At 37.5% G+C, this 16556-nt stretch overlaps 1 protein-coding gene across 1 annotated transcript; it reads right to left on the bottom strand.

Annotated features, from left to right (window-relative positions):
• Window positions 1-1106: 1106 nt before the first annotated feature.
• Window positions 1107-3532, bottom strand: LOC111985471 (DNA mismatch repair protein MSH4). The gene is made up of 3 exons (XM_024017145.2): window positions 3350-3532; window positions 1581-1784; window positions 1107-1436 (listed from the first exon to the last, which is right to left on the bottom strand). The coding sequence occupies exons 1-3, from the start codon at window positions 3365-3367 to the stop codon at window positions 1365-1367; spliced, it is 294 nt and encodes a 97-aa protein (XP_023872913.1). The 5' UTR covers window positions 3368-3532; the 3' UTR covers window positions 1107-1364.
• Between the last annotated feature and the right edge of the window lie 13024 nt (window positions 3533-16556).

The following is a 16556-nucleotide window of genomic DNA, read 5'->3' as shown; positions in this document are numbered from 1 at the left end:
AATTTGTTAGATTAAATAATTATGACTAGCATGTAATATTTTTTTTTGATAATATTTTTTTATGTGAATTAAATAATCAACATTGGTCTATGATTAAATATTTTTTTCTACTTTTTTATTATACTAAAAAAAACCATCCTTAATTGATAATAATTAAAATAAGAAAAAAAATATTTGGTTTGTTTGTTTATTGAAAAGATCAATAAAATATTGAATTTTGAGTGTTTCTTTCATTTATTATTAATATTTTTTTTTTCTTAGTACATGAATTTAATTGACAACGCACTTTCTTTTTAATTCTCAACATCTCTCTGACTCTCTGTGTTGCAACTTGTAACTTTCTTTGAAGTTTGAACCCTATGGAGCTAGTGCAGGAGCTCTTGGTCACAGCCTCTCTCACTCTCATCCTCTCTCTCGTTGTAGCCAAACTCAATTTCATGTAAAGTTTAATTTCAACGAAGCCACATGGGAGGAGCATAGTATGACCCACAGGCTATAGTAGCATTGGCAGTACAACCAATTTTTGGATCAAAGGCCTCATACGACATTTTATCATGCCAGACAACTATGAAGTGAAAAGCATAAAAATGAATGTAAGCAGACAAAGTTTTCAAGCCACTAAAAAAAGGACAGTGTTACAATGAGCTATGACCATATCTGTAATTGTCAACAGACTTGTTTCAAAAAGAAAAACTAAAAATATACACAAGCTGGTGCCAAGCATAGATAATGCCTCGGTTTGGATAGCACTTTTTTACACTGTTTTAAAAACCGAACCGGACCGGCCGGTCCGACCGGTTCAACTAGGAACCGGAGGCCAATCCGGTCCGGTTAAAAGCTCCAAAACCGGTCAATAACCGGTCAACAACCGAAAAACCGGCCAAAAATCGGGGTTGAACCGAAAATTACAAAAAAAACGGTTCTATAACCGGTTCAGTTTTTAAAACCATACTTTTTTATACTAAATGTGGTGTTGCATTTTCAATTTATTTATTTATTTATTTATTTTTAGCCGGAGTTATTGACTTTTGAGAGAAAAAATATTGTGCATGAACAGTGCATGCACTGTTTACCTACTGTTTATACACTGTTCACTCATTAAAAAATATTAAAAATTGGTCCCACAGTACTATTCATACATTTAAAAATTATTTTGCTACAGTGTTTTCAGCAACAATTAGTTTTTAGCAACAATAAGCAATAATAAGTTGTATCTAAACGGATTCAATACTGCTTGTAATAAGTATCCAAACTGAGTGCAGAAGGCTCATTGGCTTCTAGATTTTTAATCAGCACAGCACCCTGGAGCATAAAACCACAATGGCATTTCCAGCAGATAGATGCAAGAATTAGCACCCAAAATTTTAAAAAATCGGTGGAGAATAGGTATCTAGCATAACCTTAGTATCATCAAAGCAACCGCGGCCCATTACAACCTGCACAAAGCAGTAAATGATATGAATTTGTGAAAAATAAAAACCATACACAAACAAAGACACATAAGAATCTGGTTGTCCAAAGTGCACATACAAGCACAAGATAAAGAGAATTTTGCATTGTGAATCATTACGAACCATCACCTTTTTTACTGTAGCATAAAATCTATCCACCAACTCTGAAACTCCAACCATACCATCCGGTGCCAGCTTGTTCGGGGTAACAATGATTGCCATGGGATCGTAGAAATGCAGCAAAGTTTTTGTATTCTGATATGAACTGCTAGTCTCAATATATTGAGAAAGATGCAGTGAAGCTGACCTTAAGTCGAAAGCAGCAACTCCAACCTATCCAGAGAATTTGGAATCAGTTATGCATTATGACAATCATTAGTCACTAAAACCAGCCTTCAGCTGGCAGAATAATAAACATTTGGAAATGAATCTTAACTTCAAGTCACACACACACACACACACATGTACACATGGATAACTATAGCACTCAGAAAATCATGATTCCATTTCCATTCTCATTTGATAATCTTTGGATAAAGACTTCCTTAGAAACCCAAGTTTCCTGCAACACAGTTCACCATGGTACATTCTATTCTATCAAATATGCAATCCACCACACCCTCTGAACTATGGTACAATGGTGGAAGGCTTAGATAGCAGGTTGAATTCATAACTGTAAGGTTTTGCCTCTAATATTTGTTTTCCTCAAAATTGCTGAACATGGGAGTACCCACAAAAAAAAAAAAAAAAAAAAAAAAAAAAAAAAAAAAAATCAAAAAAAAAAAAAAACTAGCAAATTTTTCAATTTTCATTTACAATCTTTAAAGAAAAGATTGCATGTAACAACACATATCTGAACCTAGAGAATCCAAGAAATCAAAATAAGCAATTCAATAAAAAGAAGTTTAAAACAAAAGAGCCATTTGTGAATTCAGATTGAAAAGCATGTTTCTCTAACGCAATTAACATTTGGCTTCTTTGTTTTAACACTTGTTCACAAAACCTCAATGCAAATCATCTAATAAGTAATTTTAATATTTTTTCCCACTTATATTAATTAAACAAAATAAATTAATAATAATAATCTTTGACTATAACCTTTCAAGTTTCAACCACTAATTAAAGGTATAAGATCAAATCCTATCCATGAAACTCCAGAAACTTCGAGTGCAAAACGCTGATGAAAAATTGAACATCAAAGAAGCCATAATTTCACAAATGTGCTATTTCATATCAATTAAAAAGGTAGAATAAAGCACTGAAAGTGTCTGTCTGGTAGCCGAGAAAGGCGAGGGAAAGGGAAAACAAAATATAATTTCAAACATTGTTTTTCACATACTCTTAACTTTGACGTAGAAGTTAAATTGATCAATTACAACAAAATAGTAGTATTAGGCTGATTTTAGTGTTTCGGTTCCGAATATTGCAATACCTGAAAATTTTAAAATACTACTACTTTGATTCACTTTCTTTTCTTTACATGCATTTTCTGGGAAAGCAAACACAGATTGTCTATATAAGTCCAAATCAGAAGCCCATTCATAAAAAACAAGAAATTACCCAAATCAGAAGCCCATTCACAAAAAACAAGAAATTACCCAATAAAAATAAACAAGAAACACAGATCCATATATAGCTACAACATACAAATTTATGCAAGTTCACAATCTAGACTCACTCAAGCACTTTATCAAACACGTTATAAGCAATACTTTGAAACTTTAAAATTTAAGAAAAAAAAAGCAATCAGATCCGAAACCCACCCACAAATAACATCTTATTACCCCATAAAATCACAATTAATAAGAAATCACCCAATAAAATCACAATATTAAGAACATAGTTATTTGATCCAACTCAAAAGAAACCCATGAAACAAAAAGAAAAACAGAGCTTACCTCTGAAAGAAAACCCATGCGTGAGAGACAAATGATTGTGAAGAAGTTGTGTGAGAGAGAGACAGTGTGGAGTGTGGAGTGCGGAAGAAATCGTGTGAGAGAGAGGCAGAGGAGTCTTCAAGGCTGAGAGAGTTGAGAGAAATCTGAGACTTGGGAGAAATAACGTGAATAATAACGTTAATATATTTTATATAATGTGTGTAATTTTTTTTAATAAAATAAGGGTAAATTAGGTAATTTATACTGTCTATAATTTATGTACTCTACTTTCTCTCTAAATTTTTTCAATTTGAGAGAATTAAAAATGGAAAGCTAGAGGGAGTTGAAACCCCTCAAAACCCCTCTTCTTCCTTCCTTAAAAAAACTTCCAAATAAGGTAATTGGATTTCTCTCCCTCCCTCTACTCTATTCTCCCTCCTTTTTTTAACATCCAAACAGGTCATTAGGATCTGTTTAGATACCGCTTATTTTACTGAAAACTGAAAATACTATAACAAAATAATTTTTAAATATATGAATAGTATCGTGGGACTTATTTTTAATGAAAGTTTTATTGAAAAAAGAGGTTTGTGGGTTTCGTGAATAGTGCACAAGACCCACTAAACAATGCAATTTCAGTAGAAATTTTGCTGTCAAAGAGGTAGTGGGTTTCGTGCACAGTGCACGATATCCACTGACAGACAACATCCCACGTGATGAAGTACTTCTCAATAAAAAAAAAAAATAAATGAAAAAAGAGGAAAATGCAAACACACAACCGCCAGCCGCAATCCAAACGCATACTTAATCCAAAGATTAATAATAAAAATAATTATGATAAAGATAGTAATTTTTGTAGCAGATGAGTCGGTAGGTTTTTATTTATTTATTGGCAAAAATGTAAAACTGATCCTCTAACTTTCATCTTTTTTCATTTCAGTCCCCTAATTTTCAGTTTTGTCAATTCAGTCTTCTAACTTTCAATTTTTGTCAATTCAAAGCTCCATTATTGTTGCCGTTAAATTCTCTAAAACGACGCCTTTTTAAAAAAAAAAAATTTATTTATAACTCAGAATTAAAAGAAAAATCTGAAAAAAAAAAAAAAAAAAAAAAAAAAAAAACATCTATCCAAGATCCAATTGATCCTACGGCTAAGAAAGTTGGGGTTGAGGTTGATAATGATTGGGTGGTGGTTGATAAAGTGGAGGGTGGTGGGGGGTCAGATTTGATGGTGGAGATGGGTCAGACGAGGGTGGTGGAGTCATGGGTGACGTTGGAGAGTGTGGCAGACACGTGCATCTAACGGTTTGAACAGGGTATAGTGGGTTAACGAAGCGTACAAGAGGATGGTGATTAAGGAATTGGAGTACTTGACGGTCAGTCACTGGAGTACTGTGATTTTCAGGTGAGGTTGGTGGTGAATAATAAAGTGAAGTTGCTATCGCTGCCCTATAATAATAACGAAGAAGCATTTACAAGTTTAGTAAGACTCGTGCACACATGGCAGAACCAGAAGAAGTGTTCAAAGGTGGTGCCTTGTGATGTGTGGAGAATGGACTGTGGTGGGTTATCATGGAGGTTAGATGTCAAGGCTGTGCAAAATCGAGAAGGGGAATGACGACGACGTTCCCCTTAATGTTTTCTTCTTCTTCTTTTTTATTTTTATTTTTTATTTTTCATTTTTAGATTTTTCTTTTAATTCTGAATTAAAAAAAAAAAAAAAAAAAGGATGTCATTTTAGTGGGCTTAACGGCAGTAGTAACTAAGTTGTAACGAGCCTTAAATTGACAAAAATTGAAGGTTAGAGGACTGAATTGACAAAACTAAAAGTTAAAGGATTGAATTGAAAAAATGCGAAAGTTAGAGGGTCAGTTTTGCATTTTTGCCTTATTTATTTTATATGGACCCACCATTAACATTACTTTATTATTTACTATTAACCATTTGATCTCGCCACTTGTACAATATTTTGTAAATTTTTCATTACTCTAAAGTCATTATTTTATAAGGCCCTTTTGTAGTTGTACTCTAGTTAGTAATGTATTATAAATCAGGTTTAAAACACTAATATTACTATTTTCGTGTGTGTTTTAATAAGTATTATTATTTACTAAAAAAAAGTAATTATTTTATAATAATAAAACATTCACTCTAAGAGGTATCTCATCTTTCAAACTGAATGCAAAGTCCTGCACAAGAAGTGATGAAGCATCTAAATCGCTGAGTGGCAGTTGGAAACTAAGAGCATCTCCAGTAGCTTCTCTATATTTTTGGACTGTTTAGACAGTAAAAAATGACATTTACCTTTTACCTATTTACTTTTTCAAATACATCTTCTAACAGATTCTCTATCATTTCTCTATCGCATTTAAATATTATTTCTTTATTCATTATTTATTCTTTTTTAACAACTATATTTTTTAATGAAAAGTGTTACTTCCACAAAATTTTTAGCAATACTTTCACAACAAAATTTATGTGAAAAGTTGTTATTATTTCTAATTTGAACTCACCATTGAAATTATTTTTTACTCACCAATACTAACTAATAACAATTTGTTACTTAAAATTTATTGTGAAATATTGTGAAAATATTGTGGTAACATTTCTCAATTGTGATTTTTTATTCTTTTTTCTTTTTTTCCATGCATCCATACGTTTTTCCTTTTTTTTTTTTTTTTTTTTGGCTTATTTTTTCACCTCCACACACGTATCCCCATCCCCACTCCTCTCATCTTGTTTTTATTTTTCTAGAACTCTTCCTCCACACAACGTGTCCTCTTTGCTTTTATTTTTCTTTCTTCATCTCTAGCTCTCTCTTTCTCTCAGACTCTCACCTTGTCACACACACATTATTGGCGAAGAACAAAGCTACAATTTAAAGCTTGCTTTGCCCAAGAGAAGAGTTTCTAAAGAGAGGGAGCTGTGTGATGTACTCTGAAGAGAGAAATAATTTAAAGCTAGCTTTGCCCAAAATTTAAAGCTTGCTTCCCGTTGTTCTCTGATGAGAAGCAAGGAGAGTTTTTACTAAAGAGAAGCAAGAGAAAGAGAGAGGGCGAGCAAGAAAGAAAGTGAAACGGAGGAAAGAAAGAAAAACATTTTTTTATTTAATAGCTGATTATTATAATAGCTAAAAACGTTTGAAGTGTGAATAGGAAACACTACAGCATTCTCTACTTGTAGAGAAGCACTGTTGCAATTCTAAAAAAAAATGGAGATTGAGAAGCTGTTGGAGTGGGTTTTCGGGGTGTTTTCTCTCTAAAATTAGCTTTGAAGAAGCCATTGGAGATGCTCTAACAAATGGTGCCTTGAAGGTAGTAGGTAACAATAACATGAACCATGACCACTCATAGACTCATAACTGTTTTGGTAGATTTGAATGTAGATCAAGATAGGAATAGTTTTTTTTTTTTTTTGGAAATAAAATATGTTGTAATAGAATAACTATTCATATTTAATAGTTTGAGCCAGAATTAGCTAAAATTTAGAATAAGATAGAATTGAGAGGTGATTCGTACTAGTTAATTAATCAAAATGAAAATTTTCAGTTGTTTTAGGTGGAACAAACGAAACTAATAACATTAGTTATACATTTGAAAATAAATTTAAAGGACAATTCATTTAGAAAGTTTGTATTTTTTAAAATATATTGATTTTTTTTTAAGAGAAGGAAATATATTTATTTTAAAAGTTGCTATTACATGCACCAAAGAATAGCTATTAGTACAATCTTTCAAGAGATGAATAACTATTTTTCAATTTAAGAAATAGATATTATTAAGGAATAAATTCCCTATTATGAAGATCCAGATAAACAAATAATTTGAGTAGAGTTTGTGGTGTATATTTGTGTTAGAACCCCTTTTAAGGATAGCAAATATAATTCGACCTGCGGGTACTCGACCCGACCCGACCTATGAAACATTAGGGTTGGGTTTGGGTTTTTATAATCCAACTTGTAGCTGGTGCGGGTCGAGTGCGGGTATTATAAAAACCCACCTCGAACCCGACCCGAATGTACTAAATTTACATAAATGCCCTAAGTGTGTGTGCGTATATATATATATCCTATAATCTTCCTTCCAAACCCTAAACCTAATTTGAACTTAGGTGCCCCTCTTTCTCTCTCTTGCTCAAGCTCTCACTATTAGTTTACTCTCACTCTCATGTATTGCCGTCGGCCACCCACTCTCGGCCTCACTCAGATACCCCCCTCATGGCCTCGCTCAGCCTCATAGCCCCACCATGTCGCTCGGCCTCACAGTTGTGTTCGCTTAGCCTTATGGCCTTACGGCCTCACTTAGCCACTCCTAAATCCATGTGTCTCCACCTCGTTCTCCATTCTTTTTCTTTGGGTTCATTTTATCTCTCATTGCTAAAGCTATGAATCTCAAGATTTTACTCTTTTTTTTTTTTGATTTGACCAATAAATATTATTTAAAATTTATTTCATTGTTAAATGTGAGTTTGTGTTTGTGTTTGTGTTTGTGTTTTTTGTGTTTATGTTTGTGTTAGGATTTATGTTTATGTTTGTGATTTTGAAAGGGAAAATCATAAATCTGAAATTTTTGTGTTTGTGATTTCTGTGTTTGTGTTAGGATTTTTGTGTTTGTTTTTGTGTTTGTGTTTGTGTTTGTGATTTTGAAAGGGAAAATCATAAATTTGAAATTTTTGTATTTGTGACTTCTGTTGAAAGCTCGAAAATGTGTTGAAAACACAAGAGCTATTTAGACCCCCCAATTAAAGTTACGGCTCGATAGATTTTACACTAACTTACTACAAAGTGCGGAATAGTGTAAAAGCGAGCGGATGATCAAATAAGCTACTCTAATCCATAAACTAAGCAACACAGCAGTATAATGGAATATAAAGGAATAGAGAAGAAGGATGCAAACACAGAAAACACCGAGACGTGTTTTCGAAGAGGAAACCGAATAACTCGGCGAAAAACCTCTCTGCCACCCTCCAAGTGGAAATTGATTCACTAGACAATTAGTTAGGATACATGGGTTAGCAAGAGACCCTCCAAGCCTAATCTACCCGATGCACCTAAGCCCTCCAAGCTCCTACTCCAACAAGGCTTCTCGGAACCGTGTCTTGTCTAGCACCCCGGATCCCGCAACAAGCTCCATGTTGCATCTGCCATTCCAAGCTTCTTCCAATGCTTCCTAGGGGCACCAAAACCTCACACAGCACTCTCAAAGGGTGTGGTAAGTGTTTGGGCTATCACCCTCTCAATGGTGTGGAAATGGAGAGAGAAGGGTTGAGGAGATACCACAAGCAAGTGTATAGAGAAAGGTGGGGATGACAATCTCTAATTCTTAATGTGTTTGGCTAGGGTTTTCTCTCTGAAGTATTCCTCAACATTTGTGGGTAATGAGGGTATATATAGGATAGGTACAGAAAGTGTGAGTCAATCAGTACAAGCTGGCAGAACAGATTGCCTTATGGGTGTCTCGCGGGAAGGCCTTACTTGCGAGATACTCGCGAGACACAGCTGTCTCCACCTGGCCTAACTCTTCGCATTCCAACATGTGTATGGCACATGATTCATTTCGCGGGAAGCTAGGTCACGACATACCCGTGAGAATTCTTCAGCCTTCAAATGCTTGAGTCTTCACACTCTCTCTTTATCACACATCCTTTACAACAAATCCCATAATAGATACAGGGTATAAACGATTGATAATGATTACAATCAAATTTGATACGGAATAAAAGCCAACAAAATACATAGTTGTAAATAACAACTTTACATCTGTGTTTATGTTTGTGTTAGGATTTGTGTTTGTGTTTGTGATTTTGGGCCGGGCATGATAGGACAGGGCCCGTGGGGCTCGACAGGGTGGGTTTGGGAATTAAAAAAAACCCGTTTATTAAACCAAGTGGGTTCGGGTAACAGGAGTGGGCCCGCGGGGCGAGTTTGGAATAAAGAAACTCGACCAGTTGCCATTACTAATCCCTTTTCCTTTTCCTTGTGTGTGTGTATTTGTTTCTCAAAAAAAAAAAAAAAAAAGGGTACTAAGAGACAAGTTTGTGATGTGCCTTGTGTGAGTAACGAGAGATGAATAACTTTAGCAATGGGTATTAAGTTATACTACATAGCTTTTGAAAAACAAGAATTACTAACCCCTTTCCCTCTCCATGTAATTTCACCAATGAATAATACCAATGAACAACTTGCCTCACCCTCCATTAAAAATTTCTATGACTTTTGAGTGGAATTTATGATGTGCTTTTGTGTTAGAACCCCTTTTCCTCTATCTTTTGTGTGTGTGTTTGTTTCTAAAAAAAAAAAAAAAAAAAAAACAGTTGTTATACACATATATAATAATTCTATTATAAGATCTTTTACTGCATACCAAACATGCACTAACATATATCTGAGTTAGGAAATCTTTGATATCCCCAGTTATGAGCCATTAGCCAACTTTTTTTTTTTTTTTGAGAAAGTGCCATTAGCCAACTTAATCTAACTCAGGCTATTTGTAACATGTTTTTCATAAGTTCTTTTTTTTTTTTTTTTTTTTTTTCAATGGAAACGTTTTTCATAAGTTGATTATAAATATTTGTGTGTTTTTGATAGACTAGTGCAAGGACAAAACCATGACATTTTTTAATGCATTAAATAATTGTTTCTTAATACATTTGAATTGATCATTTTTGTGGGGATGCAGGCCCAAATATATATTGGGCCTTGAGCCTTATCCAAGGACGCACAATGATCTGAGAATGGATCAATAGTAAGAGAGACGTGATACTTCAAACTTCACGAGCAAACTATGACTGTAATGGCTGGGAGAGGTTGTCTGAGGAGTTGGCTAAACGCAACAAAGATCAAAATGTGACTCCTGTTATCTAGGGTGACGTACCAGGAGGTTCCATTGATAAAGACATGCACTATGAATGTACTGGAAGAATGAGAGCTAGGAAATATCTAAGAAAAAGCTGCTGCCACCGCATTAAATACTCTGCAGTTAACTTTCTAGCTATATTTATGTGGAGACGACCCCTGAACAATGCTGCCTTGGCTACCCTAACTCACAGAGGGCTAGAAGGGGTGTTCGATGGGACAAGCACTCAAGTAGTGGTCTGGATGATCAACAAATGGAGGGCCGAGATCATTCAAAGGGAGATATATAATATAAGAAACCCTTAAGGAATAGAGGATTGAGAAATTAAGAGAAAAACACTATAGCCATCAAGAATAGATTTTGTAATCAAACTTGAGAGAAATATATGAGAACTGATCTTCTCGAATTGTGCCGAGGACGATTTTCTTTAGCTTAAATCAGTTTATTTTCTTTTTCTTGTCTTTTGAATCCATTATTCTTGTTGTTCAACTCGTTAAAGCCCAGTTTTCCAACCCACACTCTACAAATTCATTGTATTGGGATTCTTGGGCCTAAGTTCATTCATCACTTGGGCTAGGGACCTAAATTGCATCCTTACAATTGGCACTGCCGTTTGTGGGAATTACTAGTGTTATAGTGAGTTCGATGTTCAATGATGGTAGGTTTGGGTCCAAACTAGGCAGAATCTATAGGGTCTCAGCGTCGAGATCACTTCCGTGATCTTAAACAAAGAATGGACCGGGATGGGAGTGTGCATACTACCCATACTAGTAAGAGCCATTCTCAGGGTGGTAGCCACCTCTCTCATGAGAAAAGTGCCAAAGCCATGTAGCTGGAGATTGATCACTTGAGGAGAAGCTTACGCCACAAACAGTGAAAGCGAGCTCCTTCCAATTCTGACTTCTCTTCTGATGGTGAAAAGGATGGTAGCTATAGGCCCAGATTAAGGACCCCTTCTAGTGAGTCTTTCTCGTATGATGAGGACTACCATCATAAGCGCAGAAATAGAAATTCATCTTCGAGAGGCCTGGAAAATGATGCTATAAATAGAGCACTCAACCAAATTTCCAAATCACCTTTCACACACAGAATTGAGGGAGGAAGACTTCCTCGGTGGTTCATTCAGCCCACGTTCACCATGTATAATGGTCGAACAGATCCTATGGAGCATTTTAGCCACTTCAATTAAACAACTGCTGTGCACTCCAAGAATGAGGTCTTGATGTGCAAAGTATTTTTATCCAGCTTAGGGCCTATGGCATGAAATGGTTTGATGGTCTGGGTGTAGGTTCCATTGATTCCTTTAAGAAACTCACTAAGGCATTTGGATCTTGCTTCATTACGTGCAGCAGGGTTCCTCGGCCCTTAGATAACTTATTGTCCCTATCCATGAAAGAAGGGGAGACCTTGAAAACATATTCGGATAGATACTGAGAGATGTTCAATGCGATAGATGGTGACTTTGACGACGTAGCCATCAAGACTTTCAAGGTCGGCCTACCTGCCAAGCATGACTTAAGGAAGTCTTTGATTGGGAAACCTGTTACTAGTGTACGCCAACTCATGGATCGGATTGATAAGTATAAGAGGGTTGAAGAGGACCAATAGCAAGGCAAGGGAAAGGGTAAGGTTATCTCTTAGGAGATGAGGGATTTCAGGTCAGACCACTACAACAATAACAGACCCCAGAGGGATTTTGCTGAGCAATCTGGGCCTATAGCTCCTCAAGTGGTTAATACTGTGTTCTGAGAACCGGTGCATCAAGTTTTGGAGAAGATCAAGAACGAGCCGTACTTCAAATAGCTGAACAAGATGAGTGGAGACCCCTTGAGTCGTAATCAGAGCCTTTATTGCCAATACCACCAGTAGTGAGGGCATACCACCGAGGACTGCAGAACTCTATGGAACCATCTAGAGCAATTGGTCAAAGAGGGAAGGTTACATCAGTTTTTGTATCGGTTCAACAGGTAAGGAGACCAATCAAGGCCAGGGGCTCAGGGGAAAGCTTCTTTAAGGCCCCTGTTAGGCATAATTAATGTCATCTTTGCTACCCCTGGAAGAATTAGTTCTCAACCTTTCAAGGTGATGTTTGTAGCTAGGCTACCATCCGAGGGCTCTAATTCCAAGCCGAAGAGGGCTAAAGTGGAGATTCGACCGACGCTGAATTTTTCAGACGATGACAAGATTGGAACCATCCATCCACACGATAATGCTTTGGTGGTTACCCTCAGAATAGGAGGTTATGATGTGAAGAAGGTAATGGTAGATCAGGGCAGTGGTGTAGAGATCATGTACCCTGACTTGTATAAAGGGCTGAACTTGAGGCCCGAGGATTTGACAGCCTATGACTCACCTTTGGTAAGCTTCGATGGGAAATTTGTCATTCTGAAGGGTCAAATTAGACTACCCGTACAGGCGAGTTTAGAGGTGCTTGAGGTGGATTTCATTGTAGTGGATGCCTATTCTCCTTACATGGCCATTGTAGGAAGACCCTAGCTTCACGTCTTGGGAGCTGTGTCCTCCACTCTACATTTAAAGGTAAAATACCTGTCTGGGGACTGGATTGAGGAGCTGGTGGGGAGCCAGTTGGTAGCTAGGCAATGCCTGATCGTTGCAATAGTGCGTCAACTAGGGGTAAAGTCCTCAGCCTTTGCAGGGAAGAGTTTATAACAATCAAGGACCTTGAGGTCAATTGTGGAGGGGGCAGTCGAGGAGGCAAAATGTGAGGATCTGGAGAAAATTGTTGTAGGTAATGACCCGGAGAAGTTTTTCCAAGTCAGAGCTCAGTTGCCTCCTTAAGAGAAGGAAAAACTGATAGAGTTTCTCTGAAGGAACATTGACGTGTTTGCATGGAGTGCTTACAAATCTCCTGGGGTGGATCCGAACTTCATCTGTCATCATTTGAATGTTAACACATCTGTTAGCCCCAAAAAGAAACCACCCTGCCGCTTATCTAAGGACCATTCTAATGCTGTCAAAAATGAGGTGATGAAACTTAAGCAGGCTGGAGTTATCAAGGAAGTGTTCTACCCTGAATGGTTGGCCAATATCGTGGTAGTTAGGAAGAAATGTGGGAAGTGGCGAGTATGTGTGGATTTCATGGACTTAAACAAGGCCTATCCAAAAGACCCCTTCCCCATGCCTCGGATTGATCAGCTAGTGGATGCAATTGTAGGCCACCTTCAGATGAGTTTTTTGGATGCCTTTCAAGGATATTATCAAATACCATTGGCCCTAGGTGATCAAAAGAAGATAACTTTTGTCATCCCCACTGGGAATTACCACTACAAAGTGATGTCTTTTGGCTTGAAAAATGCGGGGTCTACCTATCAGAGGATGATGACCAGGATGTTTGAGTCACGACTGGGCAAGAACGTTGAAGTCTACATAGATGATATGGTGGTAAAGAGTAAGTTGGTGTTTGAGCATGTGGGAGACCTTAAAGATATCTTTGAAGTACTAAGGAAACATAAGTTGTGCCTTAATGCTTCCAAGTGCTCTTTTGGCATAGGCTCTGGCAAGTTTCTAGGCTATATGGTCACCCATCATAGAATTGAGGTCAATCTTGATCAGGTTAAAGCAATAAATAGTCTGCAACCGCATCGGAATCCCAAAGAGGTCTAGAAGCTAACTAGGATGACTACTACCTTGAACCAGTTTATCTCTTGATCAGCGGACAGATGCAGACCCTTCTTCCAATTGTTGAATAAGTGGAAGGGATTTGAGTGGACAGAGGAATGTGCTTTGGCCTTTCAGTAGCTCAAGGAATACTTTTCTCGCCCACCTGTTATGTCCAGGCTTGAGGTGGATGAAGTCTTGTTTGCCTACATTACTGTGGCTTCTCACGCCATGAGCTTGGTGTTCATCTGAGTTGATGGTAGTGTGCAGATACCAGTTTACTATGTAAGCAAGTCATTACATAAGGCAAAAGTCTGTTATCTACCATTTGAGAAGGCTATTTTGGCAGTGGTACATGCTACACGTAAACTCCCCTACTACATCCAATCCCACACAGTTGTTGTTTTAACCCAACTTCCACTTCGATCACTACTTCAGAGTGTTGACTTCACAGGGAGGATTGCCAAGTGGGGTACAATCCTAGCCTTTAACATCAAGTACATACCTTGCACCTCTGTCAAGGTCTAGGTCCTCGCAGACTTGGTGGCTGAATTCGCTGAATCCCCAATAGAAGAGGAGGTGGAGAAGCAGGGCATGGATGGAAAATTGGTTGGAGTGGTCTCCCTGCAATAACTTGTATCCTAGTGGGTATACGTTGATGATGCAGCGAATCACAGAGGATCTAGAATGGGGCTAGTGTTGATATCCCCCGAGAGGATCATAATTGAGAAATCCTTGAGGTTGGACTTTTCGGCCACCAACAATGAAGTTGATTATGAAGTTCTGTTGGTTGGAATGACCATGGTTCAGAAAATGGGTGGAAAAGCAGTAGAGATATTCTCAGATTCGAGGTTGGTTGTGGGCTAAGTTTAGGGGAAGTTAGAAGCCAAGGATAGGAGAATGAAAGAGTACTTAAGTCAGGTTGGGCGTTTACAGCTAGAATTTCAGTCTTTCAATTTATAACACATTCCTAGAAATGGAAACACCAATGCCGATTCTCTGGCCACGTTGGCAACCTTCTCAGCATAAAGCCTGCCTTAGGTTATTCTTGTTGAAGACCTGCGCAAGCCCATTGGGATGAAGAATGAAGCGGCCCATATCCATTAAATCAGAGTGGGACCTAGCTGGATGGAATCCATAGTGTTGTTCCTTAAGGAGGATATCTTACTTGAAGAGAAATCAGAGGTTGACAAGGTGCGGAGAAAGGCTCCTCGGTTCTAGCTGTCCGATGACCAAAAGTTGTATAAATGCTATTTTTCTGGGTTGTACTTGCTATGCATACACCCTGAGGCGTCAGAGCTACTTCTGGAGGAGTTACATGAAGGGATTTGTGGCAGCCATACAAGAGGCAGATCCCTGTTTCACAGAGCCCTTATGCATGGATATTGGTGGCCGAACATATTAAAGGAAGCACAAAAATATATGAAGAAGTGTGACTAGTGCCAAAGATTTGCCTCAAAGATTCATCAACTAGGGGGGTCCTTAATCCTCTGTCCAGCCCGTGGCCCTTTGCTTAATAGGGCTTGAATATTGTTGGACATTTCCCTAAGGCAGCTGGGAATAAGAGATATCTACTAGTCTGCACGGATTACTTCACCAAGTGGGTTGAGGCGAACCATTGGCAAATATCAGGGATATAGATGCCATGAGATTTGTTTGGAAAAAAATTGTCACATGGTTCGGGATCCCCCATACACTCATCTCGGACAATGGACTTCAATTTGATAGCAAGGCCTTCAAAAGGTACTATTGTGACCTAGGGATTAGGAACAGGTATTCCACCCCAGCTTACCTACAGGGGAACGGACAAGCCAAAGCTGTTAATAAGGTTATAATGGGTGGACTAAAGAAGAGCTTGGACTTAATTGAAGTGCGAAGAAAAAATGCCATGATCCAATTGGTGTATTATCATCATAAGCTCAAGCAAGGGTACGATGCCAATGTAAAGCTTAGGCCATTAGTACATGGGGACTTGGTATTGAGAAAGGTATTGGGTACTGTAAAGAACCCGGCATGGGGAAAGCTAGGACCTAACTTGGAAGTGCCGTATCGCATCACCTCAGTGGTTGGAATAGGTGCATACTATCTTGAAGACCTAGACGAACATGTTATCTCACACCCTTGGAATGTAAATAACCTACGAAGGTTCTATTATTAATGAAAATCTTTTCTGCCATACTTTTGTTAATAACATTATGCGCTACATACTATTTTTCTAAGTATTAAACAGAACCTTAATCATGCCTAGTCCCTCGGACCACATATTTTGAGTAAATTAATACTTCAGTTCATTTCACTAAATGTTAAACAGAACCTTAGTCATGCCTGGTCTTTCGGACCACATACTTTGGGTAAATTAACACTTCAACTCATTTTTCTACATATCAAACAGAACCTTAGTCATGCCTAGCTCCCTGAATCATATACCTTGGGTAAATTGATACATCAAGTTATTTTTCTAAGTATTAAATAGAACCTTAGTCATGCCTAGTCTCTCGGACCATATACTTTGGGTAAATTAATACTTTAGTTCATTTCACTAAGTGTTAAACAAAACCTTGGTCATGCCTGGTCTTTCGAACCACATACTTTGGGTAAATTAACACTTCAGCTCATTTTTTCTACATATCAAATAGAACCTTAGACATGTCTGGTTCCTCGGACCACATGCTTTAAGTAAATTAACAACCTATATTTATTTTTCTAAGCGTTAAACAGATCCTGGGTTAAACCCAGCTTCTTAGATCACTTGCTTT

This window comes from Quercus suber, unplaced genomic scaffold (assembly GCF_002906115.3).
Source record: "Quercus suber isolate HL8 unplaced genomic scaffold, Cork oak 2.0 scaffold_615, whole genome shotgun sequence".
Lineage (NCBI taxonomy): Eukaryota > Viridiplantae > Streptophyta > Magnoliopsida > Fagales > Fagaceae > Quercus > Quercus suber.
Note: the sequence above shows the minus strand (reverse complement) of the source record. Positions and strands in the feature narration are given on the sequence as shown.

Bases quoted from the DNA above. Each gene is read 5' to 3' on its own strand.
- LOC111985471 (XM_024017145.2), bottom strand. The intron at 1,437-1,580 runs GTGATGGTTCGT...TGCTTTGTGCAG, and splicing joins TTTATGCTACAGTAAAAAAG to GTTGTAATGGGCCGCGGTTG.